Source organism: Odocoileus virginianus, chromosome 27 (assembly GCF_023699985.2).
Source record: "Odocoileus virginianus isolate 20LAN1187 ecotype Illinois chromosome 27, Ovbor_1.2, whole genome shotgun sequence".
In the NCBI taxonomy this organism is placed as follows: domain Eukaryota; kingdom Metazoa; phylum Chordata; class Mammalia; order Artiodactyla; family Cervidae; genus Odocoileus; species Odocoileus virginianus.
Genome location: NC_069700.1, coordinates 39840918 through 39858947, shown reverse-complemented (window position 1 = coordinate 39858947; position 18030 = coordinate 39840918). Strand labels below are relative to the sequence as shown.

The 18030-nt window shown below is 47.9% G+C and overlaps 1 protein-coding gene across 14 annotated transcripts in view; it reads left to right on the top strand.

Annotated features, from left to right (window-relative positions):
* The window catches only part of DST (dystonin), a 513682-nt gene that overhangs the window by 92384 nt on the left and 403268 nt on the right, over positions 1 to 18030 (top strand). For 7 of the 14 annotated variants that reach the window (XM_070456721.1, XM_070456720.1, XM_070456704.1 and 4 more), the window contains exon 4: positions 10139 to 10346. In XM_070456721.1, the coding sequence (XP_070312822.1) occupies positions 10139 to 10346 (208 nt within the window). Of the gene's footprint in view, positions 1 to 9874; positions 9982 to 10138; positions 10347 to 17015; positions 17309 to 18030 lie in introns of those variants that run through there. The other 7 variants (XM_070456713.1, XM_070456712.1, XM_070456706.1 and 4 more) reach the window with 6 other exon arrangements.

Here is an 18030-nt window from a genome sequence, read left to right as displayed (position 1 = left end):
AAGTCAGACAGAGACCATATGATGTCACTTACTTGTGGAATCTAAAATATGACACAAATGAACTTCTCTGTCTGTGAGAGAGACTCACAGACACAGAGCGCAGACATGTGGTTGCCAAGGATTGGGAGTGTGGCATTAGCAGATTCAGACTATCACATATGGAATGGATAAGCAACAAGGGCCTACAGTGTAGCACAGAGAACTGTGTTCAATGTCCTGTGATAAAGCGTAATGGAAAAGGAAGTGAAAAAGAATGTCTGTATATGGATATCTGAGTCACTGTGCTATAGAGGGAGAAGGCAATGGCACCCCACTCCAGTACTCTTTCCTGGAAAATCCCCTGGATGGAGGAGCCTGGTGGGCTGCAGTCCATGGGGTCGTGAAGAGTCGGACACGACTGAGCGACTTCCCTTTCACTTTTCACTTTCATGCATTGGAGAAGGAAATGGCAACCCACTCTGATGTTCTTGCCTGGAGACTCCCAGGGACGGCGGAGCCTGTGGGCTGCCGTCTATGGGGTCCAGAGTCGGACACGACTGAAGCGACTCAGCAGCAGCAGCAGTGCTATACAAGAGAAGTTAATGCCACACTGTAAGTCAGCTATATTTCAGTAGCATAAATTTAAAAAGTGGGCAGGGGAACACCGTGCGTCTTCAGCAGGGGTCCCCAGTCCATGGCCCGTTAGGAGCCGAGCCTCACAGCGGGGTAAGTGGCGGCAGGTGAGCGAGGCCTCATCTGTATCTGCAGCCGCGCCACAGCGCTCACGTTCCCCCTGGCGCCACCTCCTGCTAGACCAGTGGCGGCATAACAGATGTGATGTGCGTGAGTCATCCCGAAACCATCCCCTCCCCCTGGTCTGTGGAGAAATTGTCTTCCACAAAACCGGTCCCTGGTGCCAAAAAGGTTGGGCAACAGGAGAGCCCTGTCAGCATCGCCCGTCTGGGGTGATACTGTGGGAGGAAGGCAGGAGGCTGGAGCAGTGCAGCGTCATCCTGACTTCCACGGGGACCACAGATGCTCCTGCATCAGACCCTTTCTCCTGATCGACTTTGTGCTGTAAACTATACTTTTGCACACATATTTGTATTGTCCCATTGGAAGACTTATTTCACAGCTTAGTACATGAAGATAAAATGATAGTATTTAATTATAAGTTGGCTCTCTTAATCATCTTTACTCTCCTGGTTGGATGTCAGGTGCTTAAGATACATTTTTTAATTGATTGGTATAAATAAGCATCCATTCAAAATATAAAGTTAAGTATTCTCTAGGTAAAGAGAAGTTTTCAGTAGTTTTTGTCTTTTTAATATGTTTCTGTGTTGTGGAACTATTTTCAGAGTTATGTTTTACTTTTGTTTGAGGCAGATTTTAAAAAATTCTCTTCCTTAGTTTGCAAAGCTGCTCAAGTGCAAACTAGTTGGTAGATGCTCAAATGCAAATTTGTTCCTTTTTTTCATTTTCATATTCTTTTCCATTATGGTTTATTATAGGATATTGAATATAGTTCCCTGTACCATGTAGTAGGACCTTGTTATTTATCCATCCTGTGTATAATGGTTTGCATCTGCTAACCCCAAAGTCTCAATTTCTCTCTCTCCTAACCCCTCCCACTAGGCAATCACAATTCTGTTCTCTACATCTGTGAGTCTGTTTCTGCTTTGTAGCTAAGTCCATCTGGGTCACATTGTTTTAAAAACGCTCATTTATTCGGCTGTGCCAGGGCTTCACTGCAACATGCAGGGTCTAGTTCTCTGACTAGAGATTGAATCTGGACTGGGCCCCCTGCCTTGGGAGTGAGGTGTCTTAGCCCCTGGACCACACTGGGGAGACCCTGTGTCGTATTTTAGATTCTGCAAACTAGTTCTCAGTGTCTCTATTTCTATAATTTTAATATGATTTCATTAAGGTTGATATGCAAAAAATTTTGTGGTATTTTTGAAAGGTTTTTGAAGTTTTCAAAGAATTTGAAGTTTTACAAATTTCAAACAGTTTGAAGCTGTTTTGATACTTCCCATGGTCTTTCTTTTATTTGTCTGTGTGGGAAGAGGATTTATGGAAGTGTGAGAACAGCTAGGGCTGGAGAATCTTGGGGTTGGAAGAGCATGGAGTTGGTGTGAGTTGTCCTCAGTGAAGGCTTGGTCTCTTGGGTCTAGGAGGGAGCTCCCTGACGCCCAAAGCTGTCCTTACCTGAGCAGCTGTATTTTTTGGAATGGTTTTCATCATTGTGAACTGACTCCTGTCTCCTGGTCATTTCTGTGCTTTGGACTGAAGTAAATACAGAGCAAGTCTAATCCTTTTGGGCTCTCCAAATCCGTGGTAAGATGGTTGAGGGCTGTGAGCATATTCTGTGTTCCTCTGAGGGCCTGGGACCACATTCTAGGGCACTTTGGTGTCCAAAAGACCCAGGTGGAACTCCAGCTCCACCTCGGACTGAAAGAACGCCTGTGGACAAATTACTTAATCTCCCTAATCGTACCTCCTTACTGGGTTACTGTGAGGATTAACTTGGACAGTGAATAAAAATTCTCTGTCCAGCCCCTGACTTCAGTCACTGAATAAGCGATACAGAGAGTGAGAACTTGCTGGTTAAATTGAAAGGAAGGAAGTCTTGCAGAATGCCTGAGAGCTGAGCCAAGACAGCCTAGACCTGAGGCTAGGCTCTTCAGGAAATGAGTCTGGTGCTTACCTTGTAGAGCATCCCTCAGAGCTACAGAAGGCGTTGGGGAGCACTTCTGCCTGTATCCCATCAGTGAGGCTGGTTGCCCCGGAAACCTAACAGCAAGGACCACTGTGACCGGTGCACAGTCTTACACCCTGGAGAGAGTGTGTGTCCTCAATCTCAGTGTCCTTGTTTCAGAGGCTGATGAACTGGGCTTCTCTACTCACAAGGAGACCTTGGATTTCCTTCCCTTTCTGCCCCAAATCTCCTCCCTGATTTGGATCTAAGAACCTTCCAGCTCTCCCTCCCTCTGACCCCCTTCCACCCCTCCCCCTCTCCTCTAGCTTCACCAGGCTCTCCTCCTCTTGGTTTACAGTTCCTGCAGATCTTTCCTGAAAGGAGAGCATGAAAGCCAGGCTGGGTCCGACCAAACCAGGAGTCTCCCCGCTTACTCTTTAAAGGTAGCTTCCAGTTAAGAGGCTGATTAGGAGTCATTTCTTCAATGAGCGAGTGCCTGCATTGTTCAACTAGTTTTGGAAACATTTTAAACTAAGACAAGCACATAGCCTCCGAAGTTTTCCCTAAGTCATTTTGTCTTCAGTGGGTTAAACACATTTTCCAACATTTCTGTTTTCTTCCACACCTATTTCTTTGTGGTAGAGATGGTTTTCCTTGAGATTTCTAAAATGAAATAATGTGCCCTTGCTTTTGGACTTATTTCCAAATAGAAAACTAGTATGGAAGAATAGTCTTGGGCCAGATCAAGTATTTTTATACACTGTATAAGAAGTCAGTATTTAGTATTTGTACTTACCTAATCAACAGAGTTTTAAATGAAACTGGATCTTCACTTATTCTAAATTTTGTTTTTTTGGGTGGGAGTTTATATAAAATGTGTAAAAATTATGTGATACTGCACCAATTTTGTGCTTACTGGATTGTGTATTGTGAATAACGCAGAGGCGCCTTTTAAGTATCTTTCTACCTGTTGGAAAGATGCAGCTGTGATTGGGACAGAGGCAGAGAGATCTGGGGTCCCCTTGACGTCGGCATCTGTTTTGGTTCTTCTCCAAGTGTCTATGAGATGCTCTGGAAGAGCTGGGTTTGATCCCTAGGTTTGGAAGATCCCCTGGAGGAGGGCATGGCAACCCACTCCAGTATTCTTGTCTGGAGAATCCCATGGATAGAGAAGCCTGACAGACTACAGTCCGTGGGGTTGCGGAGTCAGACACGACTGAGCAACTTTCACATGAGCAATTACTTAGTTAGGGTCTGTCACCGAGGACATAAACCCAGGGGATCTGATCTTGTGAGAACAGGCCTGGACTAGGCAACACACACACAACACGAAAACAAACCATAAAAGAGCTTGCTCTGTGTTTTCCCAGCCCGTCATTTTGAAAATATTCAAATTTACAGCAAAGTTGAGAGAGCAGTACAATGAAGACTTACTGTTAATCTGTTGCCACATTTACCAATTCTTGTTTTTATTGAGGCAACTGAAAACAAGTGCAGACAGCATGAATCTAGATAAGGATGCTTTTCTGCGTAACCAAAATACCATTTGCACACCCCAACAAATTAACAGTAATTTCCCAGTTTCAGCTAATGAACAGTTGGTGATCCAGGTTCACATTCTCCCCGTTGTCCCTAACATGCCTTTTTAGCTTAAAGAGAAATTCAGACTCCCACCAAGGTTCGTAACTGTGTTGTTAAGGCTTCCACTGTCTTTAAATTTAGCAGAGTCCCAGCTTTAGGTAGTGTCTGTGTTTTGTGACATTGACCTTTTTCCTCTTTGAAAGAGTCCAGGATAAAATTATCTTCGAATATCCCTCAATCTGAGTTTGTCCAATTTTTTCCTCACAGGCATTTTATTTTCTTGTTAGATTTTTGGAACTGTGCTTACAGCAGTGTGCGGGTTTGTGAGAGGCCGTGTGCCCGCCCGGGGCCTCGGCCGTCTGGAGCCTCTCGGGGTCTTAGCTCCACACTGGTTTCTTGCTGCCTTCAGAGAATGCTGGGCAGAGGCAGCTTCCTGGCACTTTCCTCCAGATCCGGGTGCTGAGGCTGGGCGGCTTCCAGGGTAGGCAGCTCCATTGTACTAGTCCAGATCCCCCGCTGGGGTTTCAATTAGAGGGGTTATTGTTTAGTTCCCCTGCTAAAAATGTCGCATTATGTCACTATCCTGGCTTTAGGAGATGTGGGTTGTTTTTACACCATGGGAATGAATGGGCGATTAGGAGGTCACTTGAGCGCTCTTGGGGATCTGACTCAGTTGCTCAGACCGCCTTCATACGGAGGCTGGGATGAGACACAGCGCGTGGGTGTTTCTTTCCCACAACCTGTTGTCTTTGTTTCTGGTTGTAGAGATCCAGTCTGTCACAGTCCTTTATTTAAGGAAAAAGGCCAAATATTAAAACATGATGACCCGGCCAGCTTTGTCTTTACTATCTTAATTACCTTTCTTCACTTCTGAATACTCCATATTCTTTCCCCCTCCTCACCTTTTTTTGTTTTCAACACGCAGGCCAAATGGGGTTGACAGTTGATGATATAACTTGGGGGCTTAGCCCGGCGCCAGTGAATCCCATAAAATCACACGCGAAGTTTGTGTGTGTTTGCTTATGGGCTCTGGTCTGAAGAGAGGTTTCCCTGGATTTCAACTTTTAGAGGTGTCCATGAGCCCCAGACAGTTAAAATCACTGGGTTAAATGGTTATTTCTTCTTATAGCCTTTGATATTTTCTCTGACCCTTGATGTAGTATCTTTTCCTTTTCAGTAATCTTTTTTATACTATTTGTTTTACATTAAAAAATTATAAGGAATAAAATTAAATTCATTCATAGTATTAGTATAGTTTGCTGTTTATACTCTGGTAGATAGTTACCTATCTGCCTATTTGTCTATAAATCATCTATCTTTCTATTCATTTCACACACACACACACACACACACACACACACACAGAGTTTTTTTTTTTTAAATAGGAATCATTCTGTATGCACCCTTCCCACTTTGCTAAATGTAGATCAATAACATTTTTGTTTAATTGCTGCAGAGTAGTCCATTGTATGGATATACTGTCATTTCTTTAATGAATTCCCTACAGACAGATGTTTATATTTTAACAGGAATCAAACCTTAGGCAACAGGAGCGGAACAGGAGGAACTTGGGTCTTTTGCTGGTCCCAAGAGTTCTCTTCCTTTGTCTGACCTTCCAAGCCCCACATCGAAGGCGAGGCCTGGACTTTGGGTCACAGAACACGTTTGCTTTTTCCAAAAGAAAGAACTGTACTCGCAGCTCTTTCCTCTAATCTCCATGGCAGAGATGTGAAGTGCCAAGTCATTTCAAATCAATAAAGAATAGTTTTGGAGGGTCAATCAACTTCAAAGCAGCTTCATTTTAATCCATTCTCAGGAAAAAGAATATATATATTTATATGTATGTATGTATACCTTGATCACTTTGCTGTACATCTGAAACAAACACAACATGGTAAATCAACTATATTTCAATTTGTTGTTCAGTCCCTAAGTCTGGTCTGACTCTTAGCAACCCCATGGACTGTGGCAGGCCAGGCTTCCTGGTCCTTCACCATTTCCCAGAGTTTGCTCAAATCTGTGTCCATTGAGTCATTGATGCTCTCTAACCATCTCATCCTCTGTCGTCCCCTTCTCCTCCTGCCCTCGATCTTTCCCAGCATCAGGGTCTTTTCTAAAGAGTCAGCTCTTTGCATCAGGTGGCCAAAGTATTGGAGCTTCAGCTTCAGCATCAGTCCTTCCAGTCAATATTCATGGTTGATTTCCTTTAGGATTGACAGGTTTGATCTCCTTGCAGTCCAAGGGACTCTCAAGAGTCTTCTCCAGCACCACAATTCAAAAGCATCAGTTCTTCAGTGCTCAGCTTTCATTATGGTCCAACTCTCACATCTGTACAGGGCTGCTGGAAAAACCATAGCCTTGACTGTACAGACCTTTGTTGGCCAAGTGATGTCTCTGCTTTTTAATATTTTCTTTAGGTTTGTCATAGGTTTCCTTCCAAGGAGCAGGTGTCTTTTAATTTCATGGCTGCAGTCACTGTCTGCAGTGATTTTGCAGCCCAGGAGAATCTGTCACTGCTTCTACTTTTTCCATTTCTATTTGTCATGAAGTGATGGGACCAGATGCCATGATCTTAGTTTTAAGCCAGCCTTTTTCACTTTCTTCTTTCACATCATCAAATATTTAAAAAAATAAAAAAGAAACAGAAAAACAGTTATCAATGGTTCATCCAGTTTGCCTGATATTACGAAAGGACAGGTGAGTGGTAGAATTTCCCCCCTCCCACCTGGAACACTTGTTTTAGAAAATGTGCTTTATTAAAAAAAAAAAAAAAAGAAAATGTGCTTTATTCACTGGCATGGATGCCACTGACATTATAAATGAATGCGAATTCATTAAGATTCCAAGTATATTTTCCCCAAATTTGAAGACAGAAACCATAGACAACCTTCATTCATTAAAATAAAAGCATTCATTGAATCACATACTTGTAACCTAAAAGACTAAATTCAGTTCAGTTCAGTTCAGTTGCTCAGTCGTGTCCAACTCTTTGTGACCTCATGGACTGCAGCACGCCAGGCCTCCCTGTCCATCACTAACTCCCGGAGTCCACCCAAACCCATGTCCATTAAGTTGGTGATGCCATCCAACCATCTCATCCTCTGTCGTCCCCTTCTCCTCCTGCCCTCAATCTTTCCCAGCATCAGGGTCTTTTCCAATGAGTCAGCTCTTGAATTAGGTGGCCAAAGTATTGGAGTTTCAGCTTCATAATCAGTCCTTCCAGTGAACACCCAGGCCTGATCTCCTTTAGGATGGACTGGTTGAATCTCCTTGCAGTCCAAGGGGCCCTCAAGAGTCTTCTCCAACACCACAGTAAAAGCATCAATTCTTTGGCGCTCAGCTTTCATTATAGTCCAGCTCTCACATCCATATATGACTACTGGAAAAACCATAGCCTTGACTAGACAAACCTTTGTTGATAAAGTAATGTCTCTGCTTTTTAATATGCTTAAGCCGTCATTGAATCACACACTTGTAACCTAAAAGACTAAATTCAGTAGCCCTTAAAAGGTGGCCAGTTTAGTCTCTATCTTGTTGGCAGCTAAAGAGCCACAGCAAACACCACGAATTAAAATAGAAAATTCAAATTAAATAAAGCAGCCAGATAAGGCTAAAAAGATATAGAAAAAAATTTCTGTATTGTTGAGTGCATATGTCTGAAATTTAAAAAGTGAATTAAAAGGTAATTCTCAGAATATGAAGCATGTAAATGATTAAAAAAAAAAATCCATTCTCAATTTCCAAGGTTCACATGGGCCTAATTTTGTGTAGTTTACCTTATATTTAAAGAGTGTTCATGAAGATTGTTGTGGGGAAAACCCAAATGCTTTGATGGTTGAAACACTCAAGTCCTGCAGTCTGGGGAGACTTGGCTGTGTGCAGGCCAGCGTGCTTTCCCTCCATCCGCGTGTGTATTTCCCTGTGCTGTTGAAAGAGGTGCTGCTGATTGCCTTGTCTTCGTCTTACCCTTTCGCCAAGGACACGTCCAGCTTAGAGGCTGCACCAGTCAAACACCCTCGGGCCCAGGGTCGTAAGTGTTCCCATCTGGCTGGGTGATGAGTGGTGTTGATGTCATGGCATAAATCACGTTTTGCTCTTCCATTAGCTGAGACTCTAATCATTAAAAAAATTTACTTCATCTACAAAAATCAATAATAGGAGTTTTTTGGATGGGGGCGGTCCTTTAACCATTTTTTCCCCAAGTCTGTCTATAAACAATCAATTGACTACCCTCGCTGGAAGAGTGCGTGAAACGAGAAATACAAGCCCACAGATAAAAGATGACCTTTCCTAAGGACAGGTAGGAAGCTAGTTTAAGGAAGACAGAAGGCAACCAAGGAAAGCCGTTACCCTTTTGAAAGTCTTTAAGAATGTCATCCTTTTTCATGGACCTACATGGACCTACAGCATCACAGCCTTATAGATCTCAAGACGAATTTTCGGAAAAACATGGAAAATAAAGTAAGTTGTAGTAGCATCCTGTGGCTGACTTAATGCCTCCTCACAACTCTGTGGACTTCAGTGAATACAGAAAATCAGTGGTATTTATTTATTTGCCTGGAACATGATTTCCACTAAGAAAACACACAAAATCTAAATAAATTGATACTTAGCCAAAGCGATGCATTTCATGTAAAATGGAAAACTCCTTTTGGGGGGAAAGAGTAAAGCCAAAGAGAAATCTTAGACACTTTTCAGGAAATAGTACGTTTGCTTTTAAAATGATGGTGTTGCGTAAGGACCTCACATTGGTCACGGCTAATCAGGAGGTCAGATCCTGATTCACTTCTGGTTCATCCCGCAAGCTTTGGGAGGTTGTCACACAGCCGGTTTTTTTTTTTTTTTTCCTTTCCCCCCATGGATGCTTTATCTTGTTTATAACCGTGTTCACAGCACGGTTAGCAGCCTCCTTTAGATGGTAAATGAGTGGCTCACTAAATTATCACAAACTTAACCCAACCAAAGAGGCAGGGCTAATGACTGGTGCCTTTTCCCTGCGGGGTAAAGAGAGCCGGCCACGCCCTGCGCCCGGCTCCTGGAGGGAGGACCGAGCTCAGGCCACGCACGCGGTCCGAGAGCGGTGTCTCCGGTTTCCTCGTGTGATGACGGGGCGGGGCGGGGAGCTCTTTCCCCTCCCCACCCGCATCCCTCCGTCTCCATCGCTGGCAGCTGTTCCTCTGCTCGAAGTTTATATGATCTCGAGAGCTCTAAACCGCGCTCAGACGTTTGTTTACTGGTGCTGCCTTTGGCTTCTGCAAACAGCCTTTTGTGCCCTCCAGGTCTGCAGAAAAGGCTCTTCTCAGAATCAGCCCTCCTCCCTCCTTCCTCCAGAAGAGCCTGGGAACTAGCTTCAAGCTCAGGAAGAAAAATGAACTGAAAAGGACGAGGGGCTCAAATCTGGTCGGAGGGGAGACTCGGAGGGGAAGCGGAAAGGAGTCAGGACTCTGCATCCTGCGTTTGTGCTTTGTGTTTGCAACTTGGAGCGAGTTGCATTAATGAATTAAGCAGCAGCTCGTAATGGAAAATCTCGGTCCCGGCCTGGTGGGGGAGCCAGATACTATAGATTTGTAACAGGAAGGCTGTGGATTCTGGCTTCATTGTTGGGCCAGTCATCTGTGAGCTGGTGGCCGGACCACAGGCCACACACTTGGGTGCCCATCTTCCTGGACCCGGAGCTGCCCAGCCCCTGTGGCTGGGGTTGGAGCCGGGACCCGGGGAAGATGGTGAGCGCCGGGGTCGGCCCTGGGACGGGTCCCCCGCCGCGCGGAGGAGGGTGCGGGACGGCGGACTCCCTTTGGGGGCAGGGAGGGGGCTGCTGAAATGGACGCGCTGACGCGAGTGCCCTGCCGTTGATGCTTTTCTCTGTGTCATCCCCTGTAGAGCTCCGGGAACGCGTCCTATCGATGCTCTATGTCTTCCTCTGCGGATTTTTCCGACGAAGATGATTTCAGCCAGAAATCTGGCTCTGCATCTCCAGCTCCTGGAGACACCTTACCCTGGAATTTGCCTAAACATGAGCGATCGAAAAGAAAGACCCACGGGGGCTCCGTGCTGGACCCTGCGGAGAGGGCAGTGCTTAGAATCGCAGGTAAGAACGAGCGGTAGGGGACCCGGCTGGGGGGTGCGGAGAGGTGGAAATTCACCCACCAGCTCCCCGGGGGCCCTGTCTGGCTGGGAGCTGAGGCTTAAGGTGGGGGGTGGGGCGGGGGGAGGATGACCATGTTTACTTTCTGTCCCGATTTTATCGAAGGAGCAATTGGCTCTGTCTGCTAGTGACTAAGCTGTTTGGCCCTGTCTTCTGGTTGGAGGAACCGATATCTTTGAAACCAAGATGATATTTACAGGCATCTGCATTGAAGTTTCCTATTTATGTGCAGTCGCCACCGTGACAGTCTGAAAGTATTAACTCAGTGTTTCCCAGTGTGTTTGCTGGAAGCTTCGTTTTCCTGTTTGCTCGGGAGCTCCGGGCCACCAGATTTATCAGGGGCCTAGATTCCTGGGTTCTGGTACCCAAGATTGCATAGGGCTCTCTACAGTCCCCCCCCCCCCCCTTTTTTTAAAGCGTAGCATCTCTATTAGCATCATGTGTTCATGGCAGCTCCTGCCTTTGGTGCTTTTGAGGGTTTAGCCGCCATGCATCCCTGATTAATTAATACATGGGAGGGAACGGTGTTTCTCTTCTGTTACCTGGTGTTCCCTTGCACTGCCCGAAGGTCCCAGAAGGGATGGCTTGTTTCACTCAGCTGCAAGCTGAGCCTGCTGTGGAAATCTATCCCCCCGCCTGCAGGGCCCGTGTGGTTTGTGTATATATGAGCTATGCTTTTTGAGGTGGTTGTTACCTAATTTTTTTCTCAGAAATGGCAATGGGGTAGGTTGGGGTGTGTCCTGGGGGGGCTCTCTTGCAAAGGTCAAAGGCGAGGTGTTTACCAGAGTTGATTTTTACGGTGGATTGGGCCTCTGCCCCCTCCCCCTCTCTCCCTCCTAGGCCCCTGCCCACTCAGTTTCTCTTGCTTCCCACCATCATGCAGAGCTGGGACTTGTCTTCCTCCTAAGAGGCTGCAGGGGACCAGCTCAGATCCTGGCCGAGAGTCCCCTGAGGGCCCCCCCAGTGGGATTTTCTGATTACGGGAAAAATAAACAGCGCCCAGCCAGCCATTCTCTCATCTGGGTTTCTGGGGCAACAGCCTTGAGCTTCTTCTGGCTTCTTTTGTGAGATGCTGGCTGGTCTCACCCAGGCCTTTGACATGCAGGGTGGAGGCGTGCAGGGCAGGGAGGATGGAGACAGTTTGGGAGCCAAGGGAGAGCAAGCAGGGCGGCCCGGGGCTCGCGGAGGGCTGGGCGGACATCAGAGGGTCTGGTCACCAGGGCCGGATTCCCTGCCCGGTCATGACATCCCCAGGGGGCGGGACAGTGCCGGAACCAGGGTACCAGATACTCGTCTCAGCAGAAAGGGAAGACCGTGACAGGTGGTGCTCTGTGGCAAGCCTGGGTCTCCAAAGCAGGACACCTGGATGGTGGAAGGTGCTCCTGGGCTGAGAGTTTTGATGGATGTGGCAGAGATGGGCATTTTGCTTTTGGTGGTGAAGGAGGGGCTAGGAGAGAAGGAAGGGCGCTTGTCTGTCAGGGGGATGAGATTACATAAACTACTAGACAGGCAGCCAGCAGAGGCTGGCGGTAGTAGCGGCGATGTGTACGGCCAGTGGGGAATGGAGGACCTGGGGGTTCTGATGGGGTGCAGTGGAAAAGTGGACGCTGGGGTCAGGGGAGCCTCTGCTCTGTGAGGGCGAGGCCACACCTTACTTATTGTAAAGGGTTTGCTATGAAGTTAGCGGTAGTTGATGCACTGAAGACCTCCAAGTTACAGACTTTTAAGATTACATGAGTTCTTAAAAAATAGAACAAGACAAAATAAAACAACAGACAGAATAAGTGGCTCTAGCATGGATGTGTACTAATGACCATGTTTAAAGTGAATACTGGTAAATTGGCTATTGCACGCAGATCACATCCATCCTCATACATGGAGCATAGGTTGAGGGGTCAGTCTCCAAACACCTGTTTCATCATCAGGTGACTAACCTATGAAGTTCAGGTATATCATGACACAGCATCCAGGGTAAGGGGACAGGTCATCTGAGGGGATGTGGTACAGTGGAGAGCTGGAAAACATATCATTCATATTTCAACTTCTCATTTTATTAGGCATTTTCACACTTGGCCTGAAATCTAACCTGTCTGTGAAGTTCATCCCCAGTAAGAGACAGGGCAAGGGTCAGAAAGGGTGTGGGGATGTCTGCTGTGTTCATTATTTAGTAATAATGGAATTGAAAGTTGGACATGGTTATTGTGTTTAAGGTTGTAAAAATAGAATGGAATGAGGAAATGTCTCGAGTGGAGAAGACCATACGGTTTGGGGGATCCCGTTAGTCACTCACGTTCAATACATGTTTATTACGCTTCTGGGATACAATGAAGGTGCGCACTCGGTTCTGCCTTGAAAGCAGTTCTAACCTCACACGGCGCGAGCGAGAGGCCAGCTGTGACCACTCTGAGGGCCGGGATGAGGAGAGCCCAGAGGGAGACTCTGATTACCACGGACTGAGAGGAGGCCGGGCAGCTTCTTGAAGGGCTTCCGGGGGGCTCGCTGCAGGAGGGGAGGTTTCCTGAGCCTGATGGACTGGTGCAAACTGGAGGTCACTTCCGTGGGATGGAGCTGCAGACACACAGCAGGGAGGTGGGTTCAGATGGAAACTGCAAGTCATCTGTGCAGTGGGAGCCTGGGATTTGTAGGGAAGAGTGGGAACTGTTAGGATGCTTTGGGGCAATTCTGTGGAGACTGGACTATTTAGCTGTCAGTGGTGGGGAATCACTTGCGGATGTAAAAAGCAGTGTGATGAGATAATCAGATGTACATTTCCTGGCGATGGTGTCACATGTCTGATCTTTGTCATTTGAAAGTGATTCTGCATTTATCGCAGTGTCTTCATGTTGAAATCTGAGCCTGTCTTGCCATGTATGCTCTCCTCATCTCTCAGGGTCAAGGTGAGAACGGCATGGAAACGTGGAAGGAAAGGGGCTTTGTTTCCTTTAGCATCGTAACAGGCACATCTACTGTTTTTACCTGCAGGACATCGTAAGCTGTTTTTCAGTCTTGAAGTGCTTGTGAAGGTACATGGTTTGTTAGTGACGATGCTATTTTAAACCATGGACATTTGTCCCACATGAATTCTTTGAAGTGAAGAATTGAGAGATCTTGGCAGAGTCAGACTTTGGATTTTAATTCCTCCTCTATCACAAACCGGTTGTGTTTTCTTGGACAATTTACTGAACATTTACTTCTCACCTTCCATTTTGTCTATCCAAGGATCATGGCTATGGTGAATAAAGTAGTAAATGCAAAACATTTTGCAAATTCCGGGACACATGGTAAATGCTCTATGAATGAGGGCTGACTGATGGCCCTATGCTCTCATAAGCACCTGATGAAAAGTAAAGTGAAAGTTGCTCAGTCATGTCCTACTCTTTGTATATACAGTCCATGGGATTCTCCAGGCCAGAATACTGGAGTGGATAGCCTTTCCCTTCTCCAGGGGATCTTCCCAACCCAGGGATCGAACCCAGGTCTCTCACATGGCAGACAGATATTATAGCCGCTGAGTCACAAGAGAAGCCCATATGTTATCTCATTCAGGTTTCTGGACAATTTTGTGAAGTAGGCACTGTTATTGTCAGGGCTTCCCAGGTAGTTCAGTTCAGTTCAGTCGCTCAGTCGTGTCTGACTCTTTGCGACCCCAGAATTGCAGCACGTCAGGCCTCCCTGTCCATCACAAACTCCTGGAGTTTACTCAAACCCATGCCCATCGAGTCGGTGATGCCATCCAGCCATCTCATCCTCTTGTCGTCCCCTTCTCCTCCTGCCCCCAATCCCTCCCAGCATCAGGGTATTTTCCAATGAGTCAACTCCTCGCATGAGGTGGCCAAAGTATTGGGGTTTCAGCTTCAGCATCAGTCCTTCCAGTGAACACCCAGGACTTATCTCCCAGGTAGCACAGTGGTAAAGAATCTGCCTGCCAATGCAGGAGACCCAAAAGACACGGGCTCGATCCCTGGATCAGGAATATCCCCTGGAGTAGGAAATGGCAATCCACTCCAGTATTCTTGCCTGAAAAATTCCATGGACAGAGGAGCCTGGAGGGCTACAGTCCATTGGATTGCAAAGAGTTGGACATGACTGAGCACACACACTCTCATCTTCTCCATTTTTTTCAGCCCAGAAATCTGCCAAAAGAGGAGAGGCTCTTCCCGTGGTATTAGGAGGTGGTGGAGCTAGGATCTGAGTTCAGGACATCTTGACTCGAGGGACCAAGCTCTAAACTGCTATGCTTTTGCTGCTTCCTTGTGGAATACACTAAGATTATTAGCAGCTTGATCCTTGATTATCATTCCAGGAATATACATTTACCCCAGTGACTGCCAATGCTGCTTGTTCCTTTTGACTAGTTCCTTAAATGAACAGTTAAAAATCACTTAAGTATGCAGTGATTATATTCACAAAACTGGGTGCTTGTGAAAGTCGCTTAGTCGTGTCCCACTCTTTGTGACCCCATGGACTGTATAGGGACTGAATTCTCCAGGCCAGAATACTGGAGTGGGTGGCCTTTCCCTTCTCCAGGGGATCTTCCCAACCCAGGGACCCAACCCAGGTCTCCCGCATTGCGGGCGGATTTTTTACCAGCTGAGGCACAAGGGAGCCCAAGAATACTAGAGTGGGTAGCCTATCCCTTCTCCAGCGGATCTTCTTGACCCAGAATTCGAACTGGGGTCTCCTGCATTGCAGGCAGATTCTTTACCAACTGAGCTATCAGGGAAGCTACTGGGTATCAATTTCTGATTAAGGCTCAGACCTCAATGACCTTACTCATTGGGAGGGAGACAAGACAGTTAACAAAAAAATTTTTTTAATTGAAGTATAATTGATTTACAATGTTGTGTTAATTTCTGTTATACAGCGGCAGTGATTCAGTTATATGTATATATGTATATATATATTATTTTTTTCATGTTTTTTTCCATCATGGTTATCACAGGATACTGAATATAGTTCCCTGTGCTATACAGTAGGGCCTGGTTGTTTACCCATCATATATGTAATAGTTTGCATCTGCTAATCCCAAGCGCCCACTCCATTCCTCCCCCAAGCCTGTACCCCCTGGCAACCACAACTCTGTTCTCTATGTCCATGAGAGACAGGAGAGTTCTGAGAGATTTATTTGTATATATGTGATTTGTAAATGGAATTACTCTTAGGGATCGAATTGCTAATCCTTTCAGTTCAAGGTGTCCATGGTCTATATGGTGCATGCTTGTTGCTTCATAAACTAATGTGCACAAAAATGCATGCCAAGTTGCAAGAAAACTAGTGATTCTAAAGGCTTAGTGGGTGGGATGTGGGAGCAAACTCAGGTCAGTGGTCAGGATAGAAAAGAGAAGTGTGGTCTTGTTCTGTTTGGAGTCACAAAAATAGGCCAATTACTAATGCGAAGTAAAGCTTTCCAATTCTAACTTAAGGAAGTTTTATCCAGAGTATACAGTTTTCTCAAGACTACTCATTCCTATGCAAGGATTCATGGAAAATGGTCCAGATTCACATCACTGACAAAGAAAAAAAGACTTATCAAGGACAAAAGGTCACTACTCATGAAAGAAGAAATAGGGAGGGGTGATGTGGCCAGAGTCATCCATCAGAGTCAACAATGAAGTGGCTCATATAATAATAACAACAGCTAGCAGGTACAATGTTGAGATGTCACAAGTTTGTGATATGATGATATGATAGGATGAACTTTATGATATGATTATCGTGATGAAGACAGGGTAAGTCACTTGGCCACATCACATCGTTAGGAGCCGGGATTCCATCCAAGGCCGGCCGACTTCGGTCAGCCCTGTTTACTACACGGGCTGACGTCTGGGTACCAACCGGTTCCTCCAATGGACCTCTTAACTGTCCACTTTAGTATTCGATTCGCCGGAGTGAAGGGAATCGTCCTCGTTTTGCTCCGTTCAGCAGAGCGCAGTGCTGCGCGGGGTGATCCGCGGCGGGCAGGAGCGTGTGGCGGAGCCGGGTGTCTGGCGGCGTAGCGGCGCGGGCAGGCTCTGGGGGGCGGCAGGGAGGGGCCGCCGGCCGGGCAGGGGCCGCGGGGCGCGCAGGCGCAGGCGGCCCCCCGAGGCGCGGACCCCGGCTCCCCCGCCCGTGCGCTCCGCGCTGCCGCGGGGCCCGGCCCTTCCGCGCGGCCGACGGGTCCCGGAGGCTCCCCCGGTCTCTCCCGGAGCCGCGCGGGGGTTGCGAGCGCGGGAGGCGCGATCCGCGGCTTTGTTTCCCAGGCACCTGTTGTGGGTCCCAAATAGAAACCTCGCCCCTGGGATCCGGGCGGCGGCTCGCGCCCGGGGAGGGCGGGTCGGGCGCTGCCCGCCGGAGGCCGCCGCCGCCCTCCCTCTTGCCCGCCCCCTCCCCGCGCTCCCCCTCCCGGGCGCGGGCGCGCGTCTGCGGCGCGGCGGCCAGGAAATGCCGCAGATGCGCCGCGGAGCACCGCGGGCGGAGGCAGCGCGCGCGTCCTCCCGGCCCCGAGCGGGCGCGCAGAGCCGGGCCCGGGCGGCCGCCGCTTCGGCTCCCGAGGGTGCAGGCGCCCGCCGCCCCGCGCCCGCCCCCCGCCCCCGCCGCGCCCCGGGCTCCCCGGCGCCGCGTGGCGCCGCGCGCCGCCGCCGGGCTCGCCTGCACTGACCGTCGCTGAGACCCCGGGGCGTCTCCCCGGCCGACCCCCTGTGCGCCCCGGCGCTCCCCCGGGCCTGCCCTCCTCGCGCTTTTCCGTGCCCGCGGCTGCCCCTTGCTCTCTGCGGTCCTGTCCGGGTTTCGAGCGGGAGAGGGGGCTCGGCCGGTCCCCGCTGAGATAAACCCGGGCATGGCGGGGTACCTCTCCCCGGCCGCCTACCTGTGCGTGGACGAGCAGGAGTACCTCCAGGCCTACGAGGATGTCCTGGAGAGGTACAAAGGTATGTCGCCCCCGCGCCCGGGCGGGGCACGGACCAGCGGGGTGACCGTCTCCTTTGCTTGACAGGAGCCACTGCTGCTTGGCACAAGTAAACAGGTGTCTGGACCAGTCCTGGCACTGAACCTGGTCTTTTGGGGACGGAATTCCGTACCCCACCGCAGGGAGGGTGGCCGGGTGGGCGATGGCCGGGAGACACCCTCGGGTGGGCAGTACAGTGCGGGGGAGGGGTTTGGTTTCCAAGAAGCACCTTGCGTTTTTCTCCTTTGTAAAAGCTCTTAAGCACTACGCATAATCATCCTTCTTGCTGGGAGGGAGGGTGGTTACCGGTTGGTTCATTCTCCGTGGGATTACTAAGGCATTGCTGCCCTTGCTTGATATGGGGTATTGGTTAACCCTTTAAAAAAGGTTCTTGGCTTCTTAAATAAATGGACTGTTTCACCACTGAGAGCATCATCAAATCGTTTTTCTTAAAATGATTTTATTTGAAAAGTTTATGGTTTGTGACTATATTAAATCTGTTCCTACGTATCGTAAAGGTTACTTGATACTGTGATGGATGAAAGGCTTTCGTCAGAGAGTCTGTCGTAAATTTAAAGGTAGAGAAGTATATTTTGAGATATTTTTCTGCCTGTCCTTTATGTTGGGGAAATTCTATGATAAATAGTATTGACATTTTAACATTATGTTTATTTTGACTTTATAGTTAAATGAGAGGTTAGGTTA